Consider the following 14,153-nt stretch of genomic DNA (forward strand, 5'->3'; position numbering starts at 1 on the left):
GATTACCTGGAGCCAGTGGGTTTGGCAACGAATATGTAGCGAGGACCTGCCAACGAGAGCATACAGGTCGCAGTGGTAGGTATTATATGGGGCTTTGGAGACAAAACAGATGGCACTGTGATAGACTGCATCCAATTTGCTGAGTAGAGTGTCGGAGGCTATTTTGTAAATGACATCGCCGAAGTCAAGGATCGGTATGACAGTCAATTTTACGAGCGTATGTTTGGCAGCATGAATGGAGACTTTGTTGCAAAATAGGAAGCCGATTCTAGATTTAACTTTGGATTGGAGATGTTTAATGTGAGTCTGGAAGGAGAGTTTACAGTCTAGCCAGACACCTAGGTATTTATAGTTGTCCACATATTCTAAATCAGAATCGTCCAGAGTAGTGATGATAGTTGGGCGGGTGGGTGCGAGCAGCGGGCGGGTGCAGGCTGCGATCGGTTGAAGAGCATGCATTTCGTTTTGCTAGCATTTAAGAGCAGTTGGAGGCCACGGAAGGAGTGTTGTATGGCATTGAAGCTCGTTTGGAGGTTTGTTAACACAGTGTCCAAAGAAGGGCCAGAAGTATACAGAATGGTGTCGTCTGCGTAGAGGTGGATCAAAGAATCACTTGCAGCAAGAGCGACATCATTGATATATACAGAGAAGAGAGTCGGCCTGAGAATTGAACCCTGCGGCATCCCCATGGAGACTGCCAGAGGTCCGGACAACAGGCCCTCCGATTTGACACACTGAACTCTGTCTGAGAAGGCAATCATTAGAGAAACCAAGGCTGTTGAGTCTGCCGATGAATACGGCTGCCCAGTAATGTCTCTTATCGATGGAGGTTATGATATCGTTTAGGACCTTGAGCGTGGCTGAGGTGCACCTGTGACCAGCGGAGAAGGTACGGTGGGATTCAAAATGGTCGCTGATCTGTTTGTTCACTTGGCTTTCGAAGACTTTAGAAAGGCATTTCAGGATGGATAGAGGTCTGTAACAGTTTGGGTCTATATTGTCTCCCCCTTTGAAGAGGGGGATGACCACGGCTGCTTTCCAAACTTTGGGAATCTCAGACGATATGAAAGAGAGGTTGAACAGACTAGTAATAGGGGTGAGCAGGTCTGGGACTGGGACTACAATCCCCTCAACATCAGTTGAATTATAATCTACAGGTCCAGACTGGAATCCCCTCAACATCAATGCTGGCCTCCTTATAGTGTACTTCCAACAAATTGACATCATCTGTCAGTGTGACATTGACCTAACAGTAAGTCACTGTCTGTCCCCATATCCTCTTCTTTCCTTGATATAACCTGTGTAAAGTCTGCCTTTCAGACATGCATACATGCTAACCTGTGGACTGTGTGATTACATGAATGTGCTTGTGTTTGTCAGTATACATGTATGTGTGTACTTGTGTGTACTGTATGTGTATAACAGTATTAACATGCCGATCGGTGCTTTCCCTGCATAGAGTGGGATGTGTAATTGTGGTGATTTTATTTTCCCTGGCATCGCTGTGAACCACGCTCCTCAGCCTCTCCCTGTCCTCTCTCCCTCCCTCTGACTCTCCCTCCCTCTGACTCTCCCTCCCTCTGACTCTCCCTCCCTCAGACTCTCCCTCCCTCTGTCTCTCCCTCCCTCAGACTCTCCCTCCCTCAGACTCTCCCTCCCTCTGACTCTCCCTCCCTCAGCCTCTCCCTGTCCTCTCTCCCTCCCTCTGTCTCTCCCTCCCTCTGTCTCTCCCTCCCTCTGACTCTCCCTCCCTCAGCCTCTCCCTGTCCTCTCTCCCTCCCTCTGTCTCTCCCTCCCTCTGTCTCTCCCTCCCTCTGACTCTCCCTCCCTCAGCCTCTCCCTGTCCTCTCTCCCTCCCTCTGTCTCTCCCTCCCTCTGTCTCTCCCTCCCTCTGACTCTCCCTCCCTCAGCCTCTCCCTGTCCTCTCTCCCTCCCTCTGTCTCTCCCTCCCTCTGTCTCTCCCTCCCTCTGTCTCTCCCTCCCTCTGACTCTCCCTCCCTCAGCCTCTCCCTGTCCTCTCTCCCTCCCTCTGTCTCTCCCTCCCTCTGACTCTCCCTCCCTCAGCCTCTCCCTGTCCTCTCTCCCTCCCTCTGTCTCTCCCTCCCTCTGACTCTCCCTCCCTCTGTCTCTCCCTCCCTCTGTCTCTCCCTCCCTCTGACTCTCCCTCCCTCAGCCTCTCCCTGTCCTCTCTCCCTCCCTCTGTCTCTCCCTCCCTCTGACTCTCCCTCCCTCAGCCTCTCCCTGTCCTCTCTCCCTCCCTCTGTCTCTCCCTCCCTCTGACTCTCCCTCCCTCAGCCTCTCCCTGTCCTCTCTCCGACCGGCAGGCTGATTATTTGAGCAGCTCTGATTGAAACTGCATATTCATTAGAGCAAATGGAATTAGAGGTGGATTCACGGCCTAATCAACTTCTCCAGCGAAATCGTAACGAATCCTTAATTTCCTCCCTCCTCCCCTCCCTCTGACTCTCCCTCCCTCTGACTCTCCCTCCCTCTGACTCTCCCTCCCTCTGCTTTGAAAACTGCTGCTTTCTCAACCCTCGGTTCATAGATGATTTATACTGTATGGCAGGGAGTCACAAGCTTGTCACCACAGTAGGACTGATATTATGGAGTCGACGAGCGGTTATTTATCCTTGTTTCTCTGCATTAGTCCAGAACGTGAAGATTTAAATGAAAAGTTGTAACTCAGTTGTGACTCGTTTGACTAGTGACTCGTGAGCAGAGCCACATATATACATAATTATGTATATGTCTTGGGTCATGAAAGTAGCTTTGACTTTAACTGTATGCTGTGCACAGTATACATCACAGTATACAGCACAGTATACATCACAGTATACAGCACAGTATACCTCACAGTATACATCACAGTATACAGCACAGTATACAGCACAGTATACAACACAATATACAGCACAGTATACAACACAGTACACGATATAATATACATCACAGTATACAGCACAGTATACATCACAGTATACAACACAGTATACATTACAGTATACAACACAGTAGACAGTACAGTATACAATATAGTAGATGATAAAGTATACACCGTAGTAGACAGCACAGTATACAGCACAGTAGACGCTATAGTAGACAATATAGTATACAACACAGTATACAGTACAGTATACAACACAGTAGATAGTACAGTAGACATTACAGTGTACAGTACAGTAGACAATATATTATACATCACAGTATACAACACAATATACAGCACAGTATACTTCACAGTGTACAACACAGTATACAGTACAGTATACATCACAGTATACAACACAGTAAACAGCACAGTGTACAACACAGTGTACAACACAGTACACATCAGGGTATACAACACAGTATACAACAACGTATACAGCACAGTATACAACACAGTAAACAGCACAGTGTACAACACAGTGTACAACACAGTACACATAAGGGTATACAACACAGTATACAACAACGTATACAGCACAGTGTACAACACAGTATACAGCACAGTATACATCACAGTACACAACAAAGTATACAGCAGAGTGAACAGTACAGTATACATCACAGTATACAGTACAGTAGACGGTATAGTATACATCACAGTATAGAACACAGCAGACGGTATAGTATACATCACAGAATACAACACAGCATACAGCACAGTTTACAGCATATTATACGGCACAGTACACAGCACAGTATATCACCCTATTCATCACAGTAGACAGTACAGTAGAGGGTACAGGATACAGTACAGTTAACATCACAGTATGCAACACAGTAGACCGCACAGTACACAACACAGTATACAACACAGTGTACATCACAGTGTACAATAAAGTATACAGTACAGTATACAACACTGTACACAGCACAGTACACATCACAGTTTGCAGCACTGTATACATCACAAAGTACAACACAGTATACATCACAGTATACAACACAGTATACAACAAAGTATACAGCACAGTATACAACACAGTATACGTCACAGTATACATCACAGAAGACAGTGCAGTATACAACACAGTAGATAGTACAGTATACAGTATAGTAGACAATATAGTATACACTGTAGTATACAGTACAGTAAACAACACAGTAGGCATTACACTATACATCACAGTATACAGCACAGTAGACAGCACAGTAGACAGTACAGTGTACAGAACAGTAGACGGTATAGTAGACAGTATAGTACAAACACAGTATACAGTACAGTAGACATTACAGTATACAGTAGACGATATAGTATACATCACAGTATACAGTACAGTACAGTCGACAGTACAGTAGAGGGTACAGTATACAGTACAGTAAACATCACAGTATGCAACACAGTAGACCGCACAGTACACAACACAGTATACAGCGCAGTATACAACACAGTGTACAACACAGTATACATCACAGTGTACAAGAAAGTATACAGTACAGTATACAACACTGTACACAGCACAGTACGCATCACAGTTTACAACACAGTATACAGCACTGTATACATCACAGTATACAGCACAGTTTACAGCACAGTATACAGCACAGTTTACAGCACAGTATACAGCACAGTATACAGCACAGTATACAGCACAGTTTACAGCACAGTATACAGCACAGTATACAGCACAGTATACATCACAGAATACAGCACAGTTTACAGCACAGTATACAGCACAGTATACATCACAGTATACAGCACAGTATACAACACAGTATACAGCACAGTTTACAGCACAGTATACAGCACAGTATACAGCACAGTATACAGCACAGTATACAGCACAGTTTACATCACAGTATACAGCACAGTATACAGCACAGTTTACAGCACATTATACAGCACAGTTTACAGCACAGTATACAACACATGTACAGTATACAGTATAGTAGACGATATAGTATACACCGTAGTATACAGTACAGTAAACAACACAGTAGACATTACAGTATACAGCACAGTATACAGCACATTATGCAGCACAGTATACAGTACTGTAGATTACATAGTATACATCATAGTATACAGCACAGTATACTGTACAGTAGACAATATAGTTTACATCTAAGTATACAGCATAGTATACAGCACATTATACAACACAGTATACAACACAGTAGACAGCACAGTATACAGTACAGTATACAACACTGTACACAGCACAGTACGCATCACAGTTTACAACACAGTATACAGCACTGTATCCATCACAAAGTACAACACAGTATACAGCACAGTATACAACACATGTACAGTATACAGTATAGTAGACGATATAGTATACACCGTAGTATACAGTACAGTAAACAACACAGTAGACATTACAGTATACATCACAGTATACAGCACAGTATACAGCACATTATGCAGCACAGTATACAGTACTGTAGATTACATAGTATACATCACAGTATACAGCACAGTATACTGTACAGTAGACAATATAGTTTACATCTAAGTATACACCATAGTATACAGCACAGTATACAACACAGTATACAACACAGTATACAGCACAGTAGACAGCACATTATACAGCACAGTATACAGCACATTATACATCACAGTATACAGCACAGTTTACAACACAGTATACAGCATAGTATACAGCACAGTATACAGCACAGTTTACAACACAGTATACAGCATAGTATACAGCACAGTATACAACACAGTAGACAGCACAGTAGACAGCACAGTATACAACACAGTATACAACACAGTATACAGCACAGTATACAGCACAGTTTACAGCACAGTATACAGCATAGTATACAGCACAGTTTACAACACAGTATACTGTACAGTAGACAATATAATATGCAGCACAGTTTAAATCACAGTTTACAGCACAGTATACAGCACAGTATACAACACAGTATACAGCACAGTATACAGCACAGTATACTGTACAGTAGACAATGTAGTATACAGCACAGTATACAGCACAGTATACAACACAGTAGACAGTGTAGTATTTATTTAATGTGTGTGGTATACTGTTTCTTTATCAACTCATTAGCTCTCCATGTTACTCATCCCACTAATTTTAACAGTATAACAGTCTTTCATTGAAGCTGTAGCTAGCATCACAGTCTTTCATTGAAGATGTAGCTAGCATAACAGTCTTTCATTGAAGATGTAGCTAGCATAACAGTCTTTCATTGAATATGTAGCTAGCATAACAGTCTTTCATTGAAGATGCAGCTAGCATAACAGTCTTTCATTGAAGATGTAGCTAGCATAACAGTCTTTCATTGAAGATGTATCTAGCATAACAGTCTTTCATTGAAGATGTAGCTAGCATAACAGTCTTTCATTGAAGATGCAGCTAGAATAACAGTCTTTCATGGCTGGAAGATTGGTGAAGGTGAGGAAAGTGAGAGTCTCCTCACCTGGGCATCAAAGAAGTCTCCAATTACTAGTTGTTTGTTAGATGTGCAGTTTTTGAGCTGACAAGCGTTGATAGCATTGAGACACAGAGGCACTGAGCAGTGGGTTCCATCAGTATTCATCACAACTAGCTATCCTAGAATCCCTCCACACCTTCCATTCCCCATCTAGTGATCCTGCTGTGTTCAGCTATCAGTATGTGTGTGTGTGTGTGTGTGTACAGGGAGAGAGATTGGCAGCTCTTCCCTCTCTCCTAGAATGCCACTGAAGCAGCCATAGACTACTTGTGTGTGCATTCTCCTGTGTGTGTGTGATGTGTGTGTGTGTGTGTGTGTGTGTGTGCACACTTCTTTGTGTGTTATGTGTGTGTGCACACACTTCTTTGTGTTTGTTATGTGTGTGTGTGTGCATACTTCTTTGTGTGTGCTATGTGTGTGTGCCTGGACACAATCCTGTCTCGAAGCTCTGTGGACAATTTCTTCAACCTCATAGCTTGGTTTTTGCTCTGACATGCACCGTCAACTGAGGGACCTTATGTAGACAGGTGTGTGCCATTCCAAATCATGTCCAATCAATTGAATTTACCACAGGTGGATTCCAATCAAGTTGTAGAAACATCTCAAGGATGATCATTGGAAACAGGAAGCACCTGAGCTCAATTTGAGTGTCATAGCAAAGGGTCTGAATACTTATGTAAATAAGGTATTTTTGCTTTTTTTTTTTTAAATACATTTGCAAACATTTCTAAAAACCCGTTTTTGCTACATCATTATGGGGTATTGTGTGTAGATAATGAGGAATGTCCATTTTAGAATAAGGCTGTAATAATGTGGAAAAAGTCAAGGGGTCTGAATACTTTCCAAATGCACTGTATGTGGTGTTTAAATATGTGTGTGTGGGAGTGGGAGCATACGAGTGTGAGTGCGTGTACACGTCTGTGTGTGTGTCAGTGTGTGAAAGAGAGTGTGTGTGTAAAATTCAGCCATGGGCATCCTCTCCCTCCTGACAAATCAACCTGTCAGTCGGCCATCTCTCATCCAGATTCCATTACTTCGCCATTTGACTTTCAGCCCTCCCTACCTCCCTGTCCTGCATGTCTGTCTGCGTGCCCTTTATGCCTCCCCAAGCCTCTCTCTCTCGCTACCTCCATATCCAAGCCTCTCTCTCTCTCTTTCCCACCCTATCCAAGCCTCTCTCTCTCTCTTTCCCACCCTATCCAAGCCTCTCTCTCTCTCTCTACCTCTCTATCCAAGCCTATCTCTCTCTCTACCTCTCTATCCAAGCCTCTCTCTCTTTCCCACCCTATCCAAGCCTCTCTCTCTCTCTCTCTCTACCTCTCTATCCAAGCCTCTCTCTCTCTCTTTCCACCCTATCCAAGCCTCTCTCTCTCTCTTTCCCTCTCTATCCATGCCCCTCTCTCTTTCTCTACCTCTCTATCCAAGCCTCTCTCTCTCTTTCCCACCCTATCCAAGCCTCTCTCTCTCTCTTTTACCACCCTATCCAAGCCTCTCTCTCTCTCTCTTTCCCATCCTATCCAAGCCTCTCTCTCTCTTTACCATCCTATCCAAGCCTCTCTCTCTCTCTCTCTTTCCCTCTCTATCCAAGCCTCTCTCTCTCTCTTTCCCACCCTATCCAAGCCTCTCTCTCTCTCTTTACCATCCTATCCAAGCCTCTCCCTCTCTCTTTCCCTCTCTATCCAAGCCTCTCTCTCTCTCTTTACCATCCTATCCAAGCCTCTCTCTCTCTCTTTCCCTCTCTATCCAAGCCTCTCTCTCTCTCTCTCTTTCCCACCCTATCCAAGCCTCTCTCTCTCTCTTTTACCATCCTATCCAAGCCTCTCTCTCTCTCTTTCCCTCCCTATCCAAGCCTCTCTCTCTCTCTTTACCACCCTATCCAAGCCTCTCTCTCTCTCTCTTTACCACCCTATCAAAGCCTCTCTCTCTCTCTTTCCCTCTCTATCCATGCCCCTCTCTCTCTTTACCTCCCTATCCAAGCCTCTCTCTCTCTCTTTACCATCCTATCCAAGCCTCTCTCTCTCTCTTTCCCTCTCTATCCAAGCCTCTCTCTCTCTCTTTACCATCCTATCCAAGCCTCTCTCTCTCTCTTTCCCTCCCTATCCAAGCCTCTCTCTCTCTCTTTCCCACCCTATCCAAGCCTCTCTCTCTCTCTCTCTCTTTCCCACCCTATCAAAGCCTCTCTCTCTCTCTTTCCCTCTCTATCCATGCCCCTCTCTCTTTCTCTACCTCTCTATCCAAGCCTCTCTCTCTCTTTCCCATCCTATCCAAGCCTCTCTCTCTCTTTTACCATCCTATCCAAGCCTCTCTCTCTCTCTTTCCCTCTCTATCCAAGCCTCTCTCTCTCTCTTTCCCTCTCTATCCAAGCCTCTCTCTCTCTCTCTTTCCCATCCTATCCAAGCCTCTCTCTCTCTCTTTACCATCCTATCCAAGCCTCTCCCTCTCTCTTTCCCTCTCTATCCAAGCCTCTCTCTCTCTCTTTACCATCCTATCCAAGCCTCTCTCTCTCTCTTTCCCTCTCTATCCAAGCCTCTCTCTCTCTCTCTCTTTCCCACCCTATCCAAGCCTCTCTCTCTCTCTCTCTTTCCCTCTCTATCCAAGCCTCTCTCTCTCTCTTTCCCACCCTATCTAAGCCTCTCTCTCTCTCTTTTACCATCCTATCCAAGCCTCTCTCTCTCTCTTTCCCTCTCTATCCAAGCCTCTCTCTCTCTCTTTACCATCCTATCCAAGCCTCTCTCTCTCTCTTTCCCTCCCTATCCAAGCCTCTCTCTCTCTCTTTACCACCCTATCCAAGCCTCTCTCTCTCTCTTTACCACCCTATCAAAGCCTCTCTCTCTCTCTTTCCCTCTCTATCCATGCCCCTCTCTCTCTTTCCCTCTCTATCCATGCCCCTCTCTCTCTTTACCTCTCTATCCAAGCCTCTCTCTCTCTCTCTTTTACCATCCTATCCAAGCCTCTCTCTCTCTCTCTTTCCCACCCTATCCAAGCCTCTCTCTCTCTCTCTCTTTACCATCATATCCAAGCCTCTCTCTCTCTCTTTCCCTCTCTATCCAAGCCTCTCTCTCTCTCTTTACCATCATATCCAAGCCTCTCTCTCTCTCTTTCCCTCTCTATCCAAACCTCTCTCTCTCTTTACCATCCTATCCAAGCCTCTCTCTCTCTCTTTCCCTCTCTATCCAAGCCTCTCTCTCTCTCTCTTTTACCATCCTATCCAAGCCTCTCTCTCTCTCTCTTTCCCACCCTATCCAAGCCTCTCTCTCTCTCTTTACCATCATATCCAAGCCTCTCTCTCTCTCTCTTTCCCTCTCTATCCAAGCCCTTCTCTCTCTCTTTACCATCCTATCCAAGCCTCTCTCTCTCTCTTTCCCTCCCTATCCAAGCCTCTCTCTCTCTCTTTACCACCCTATCCAAGCCTCTCTCTCTCTCTTTTACCACCCTATCAAAGCCTCTCTCTCTCTCTTTCCCTCTCTATCCATGCCCCTCTCTCTCTTTACCTCCCTATCCAAGCCTCTCTCTCTCTCTTTCCCACCCTATCCAAGCCTCTCTCTCTCTCTCTTTCCCACCCTATCCAAGCCTCTCTCTCTCTCTTTCCCACCCTATCCAAGCCCCTCTCTCTTTTACCTCCCTATCCAAGCCTCTCTCTCTCTCTCTTTACCACCCTATCAAAGCCTCTCTCTCTCTCTTTCCCACCCTATCCAAACCTCTCTCTCTCTCTTTACCATCCTATCCAAGCCTCTCTCTCTCTCTCTCCCTCTCTATCCAAGCCTCTCTCTACCTCTATCCAAGCCTCTCTCTACCTCACTATCCAAGCCTCTCTCTACCTCTCTAACTAAGCCTCTCTCTACCTCTCTATCCAAGCCTCTCTCTTCCTCTATCCAATCCTCTCTCTTTCTACTTCTCTATCCAGGCCTCTCTCTACCTCTCTATCCTATCCTCTCTCTTTCTACCTTCCAATCCAAGCCTCTCTCTCCCTCTCTATCCAAGCCTCTCTCTTTCTAATTCTCTATCCAAGCCTCTCTCTACCTCTCTATCCAAGCCTCTCTCTTTCTACCTTCCAATCCAAGCCTCTCTACCTCTCTATCCAAGCCTCTCTCTACTTCTCTATCCAAGCCTCTCTCTTTCTACCTTCCAATCCAAGCCTCTCTCTACCTCTCTATCCAAGCCTCTCTCTTTCTACCTTCCAATCCAAGCCTCTCTACCTCTCTATCCAAGCCTCTCTCTACCTCTCTATCCAAGCCTCTCTACTTCTCTATCCAATCCTCTCTACTTCTCTATCCAATCCTCTCTCTTTCTACCTTCCAATCCAAGCCTCTCTCTACCTCTCTATCCAAGCCTCTCTCTTTCTACCTTCCAATCCAAGCCTCTCTACCTCTCTATCCAAGCCTCTCTCTACCTCTCTATCCAAGCCTCTCTCTACCTCTATCCAAGCCTCTCTCTACCTCACTATCCAAGCCTCTCTCTACCTCTCTATCTAAGCCTCTATCTACCTCTCTATCCAAGCCTCTCTCTTCCTCTATCCAATCCTCTCTCTTTCTACTTCTCTATCCAGGCCTCTCTCTACCTCTCTATCCTATCCTCTCTCTTTCTACCTTCCAATCCAAGCCTCTCTCTCCCTCTCTATCCAATCCTCTCTCTTTCTACTTCTCTATCCAGGCCTCTCTCTACCTCTCTATCCTATCCTCTCTCTTTCTACCTTCCAATCCAAGCCTCTCTCTCCCTCTCTATCCAAGCCTCTCTCTTTCTACTTCTCTATCCAAGCCTCTCTCTTTCTACCTTCCAATCCAAGCCTCTCTCTCCCTCTCTATCCAAGCCTCTCTCTTTCTACTTCTCTATCCTATCCTCTCTCTTTCTACCTTCCAATCCAAGCCTCTCTCTCCCTCTCTATCCAATCCTCTCTCTTTCTACTTCTCTATCCAGGCCTCTCTCTACCTCTCTATCCTATCCTCTCTCTTTCTACCTTCCAATCCAAGCCTCTCTCTACCTCTCTATCCAAGCCTCTCTCTTTCTACCTTCCAATCCAAGCCTCTCTACCTCTCTATCCAAGCCTCTCTCTACTTCTCTATCCAAGCCTCTCTCTTTCTACCTTCCAATCCAAGCATCTCTCTACCTCTCTATCCAAGCCTCTCTCTTTCTACCTTCTAATCCAAGCCTCTCTACCTCTCTATCCAAGCCTCTCTCTACCTCTCTATCCAAGCCTCTCTCTACCTCTCTATCCACGCCTCTCTACTTCTCTATCCTTGCCTCTCTCTACCTCTCTATCCAAGCCCCTCTCTACCTCTCTATCCAAGCCTCTCTCTACTTCTCAATCCAAGCCTCTCTACTTCTCTATCCTTGCCTCTCTCTGCCCGCCTCCCTATCCAGCCTCTCCCTGCCTACCTTCACATTCCAACCTGTCTCCTGTCTGGGGCTCTCCTGCATTGTTTCTCTGCCTGTCTGTCTCAGGGCACCTTGGCTGGGCTCTCTCCTTTTCTGAGGCTCTTTCAGCTGGGCTGTCTGATCTCTGATAAACCACTTGGATGGAGTATGACCTCTGGCTAGTGTAATCTATCTCAATTTCTTCAGTGCCATGCTATCAGTAATTACCTTCTCATTCTGTCCCCCTATCCTCTGGAGAGTGACACCCTTTCTACTCTCATCTCTCAACGCATTCCTTCATATCTCTCTCTCTCTCTCTCTCTCTCTCTCTCTCTCTCTCTCTCTCTGCTTACTCTGTCTTTCCTCAGAATCCCTTCAGATTAGCTGTACGTGTCCTTGGCTCCATATGCACATTCTAACCTGTTCAACACCTTCTCCTCTCCTCCTCCGTCCCAACTCATCCCTTCTTTCTGTTCTCTCTCCTCAGATCCCTCAGATCAGCTATGCGTCCACGGCCCCAGAGCTCAGTGACAACACGAGGTATGACTTCTTCTCCCGCGTCGTACCTCCGGACTCCTACCAGGCCCAGGCAATGATGGACATCGTCACGGCGATGGGATGGAACTACGTGTCCACGCTCGCCTCCGAGGGGAACTACGGCGAGAGCGGTGTCGAGGCCTTCGTGCAGATCTCCCGGGAAACAGGTTCGTGGAATAGCGAAACATGCTCAGACACACTCTAACACACAGTACCGAATGGAGGTGCTGAATCTTCATGAACACCGTCCACAGTTCTTGAGCGTTTGGACATCTCTCTTCTGTGCTGGGTCTCTGCGGACCTCTGAACAACAGTAGCTGCCCTAGTAGATGTCAGTCTCAAATATCTCTATTTAAAAACGTCAGCGATATTAACTATCAGATAGTGTCTGTCAGCTACGGCTTGACAGTCAGTCAGCATTTAAAAAAAAAAAAATGTATTTCATCAGATACACTCTCTGTTGGTTTTAACTTGTCTCTGTGTGTTTGTTGAGATTGCTCGGGTTTGTCAGAGATCACCGATGTCTATTTTTCTTAGTGTGGGAAAGGAAACATCAAATGACACCTCATTCCCAATATACTGAAATGCATAATGTTTGTTTCGGGGAATATGGCATCGATTCAGACACCATATTCAAACAGTCAAATCAGACACGTGAATTCCCTCCCAAACTCACAGATAGACACCAGTGACCATTTGAGTTGGAGCCCCTGCGGTGCTCACTGCTGTCAGCAGTGCTGCTAGTTTCTACTGTGTGCCTTTACTGTGGGTTTCTGTACTGTGCTGTGCTGAGGGCTATGTGGTGTGACAGTGAAAACAGTCAGCTGTTTAGATGTTTAGCCTTGCTAGGGCTGTGCAGATGTTGACATGGCTGGAGGGGACAGGGGTGGGAGGAGGGGGAGGGAATAACAACAGTGGAGCCGTCTGTCTGTCTGTCCATTTGATACGATGCTGAGCACAACATTTAACATCTAAAAGAGAATGCCCTGCAGATCCACACACTCAAACTAACATATTTCATTCAGTAGGCTCTGGGTAGAAGGCAATTGCACTCCTAAGTGGTTAGAATGAAGTAAATGTCCATTCCCTGCTTCCTGCTCTCGAATGGACAGCTTTTATTCCACTACACTGTGTCCTGTCTTCCAGTTGTGGAGTATTACTAACACCATGATACTCCCACTGCCCGGTCTGTGGCGGTCGCTGGACATGAGGGTGGCCGGAAGATGAACCGTATGTTTGTGCGTACACGTGTGTGTGTGTGTGTGTGTGTAGGTGCCTACATGTATGTGTGTGACGAGTCTGAGAGGAGAGAGAAGTCGACTGACTGTCCCTCTGAATTGGTTTTAATGAAGAGAAGCTGGGAGGAGGAGAAGAAGGACAGATGAGGCGAGGGGGTAGAGAGGAACAACAGAATGAGGCCACAGCAGGCGACATGGATGTAATCACAAAGTAATGACAGGTGTCATAATAGACCAACTATCCTCTTTCCTCTCTCTCTCTTTCTCTCTCTTTTCCCCCCTCTCTCTTTCAACCTCTCTCTCGCCCCCCTCTCTCTTTCTCCCTTTCTCTCTCTCTCCCTCTATCTCTCTCTCTTTCTTTCTCTTTCCCTTTCTCTCTTTCCGTCTCTGTCTCCCTATCTCTCTCTCTTTCTCTCTCGTTCCCCCTCTCTCTCTCTCTATATATATATATATAAATATATACAGTATATATATATATCTCCCCTCACGCCCTCTCTGTCCTCATCCCCTGTGATTGAATGATTGTGATTATTAAGTGATTGAGTCATTATTTAATAGTATTGTTATTACTGTGATGACTGCCGCCGCCTCCTCTTTACCCTCCTCCCCGCATGCTGCTCCTGAGCA

General features: G+C 45.7%; 2 protein-coding genes and 1 pseudogene across 2 annotated transcripts in view; all 3 read left to right on the forward strand.

The window, feature by feature from the left end:
• Positions 1-4,028, forward strand: part of LOC135564032 (dynein heavy chain-like) — a 14,431-nt pseudogene extending 10,403 nt beyond the window's left edge.
• Positions 1-14,153, forward strand: part of LOC115106963 (metabotropic glutamate receptor 8-like) — a 303,996-nt gene that overhangs the window by 95,174 nt on the left and 194,669 nt on the right. The window contains exon 3 of the mRNA XM_065008182.1: positions 12,239-12,455. Coding sequence (XP_064864254.1) covers positions 12,239-12,455 — 217 coding nt within the window. The remainder of the gene's footprint in view (positions 1-12,238; positions 12,456-14,153) is intronic.
• LOC135564033 (dynein heavy chain-like) lies at positions 4,322-6,050 on the forward strand. The gene is made up of 2 exons (XM_065008433.1): positions 4,322-5,939; positions 6,046-6,050. The coding sequence occupies exons 1-2, from the start codon at positions 4,322-4,324 to the stop codon at positions 6,048-6,050; spliced, it is 1,623 nt and encodes a 540-aa protein (XP_064864505.1).

The sequence above is a fragment of the Oncorhynchus nerka genome, linkage group LG23 (assembly GCF_034236695.1).
Source record: "Oncorhynchus nerka isolate Pitt River linkage group LG23, Oner_Uvic_2.0, whole genome shotgun sequence".
NCBI lineage: Eukaryota > Metazoa > Chordata > Actinopteri > Salmoniformes > Salmonidae > Oncorhynchus > Oncorhynchus nerka.

What these genes read in the sequence shown, in the direction of transcription:
- LOC135564033 (XM_065008433.1), top strand. Translation starts at nt 4,322, where the DNA reads ATGCAACACAGTAGACCGCACAGTACACAACACAGTATACAGCGCAGT.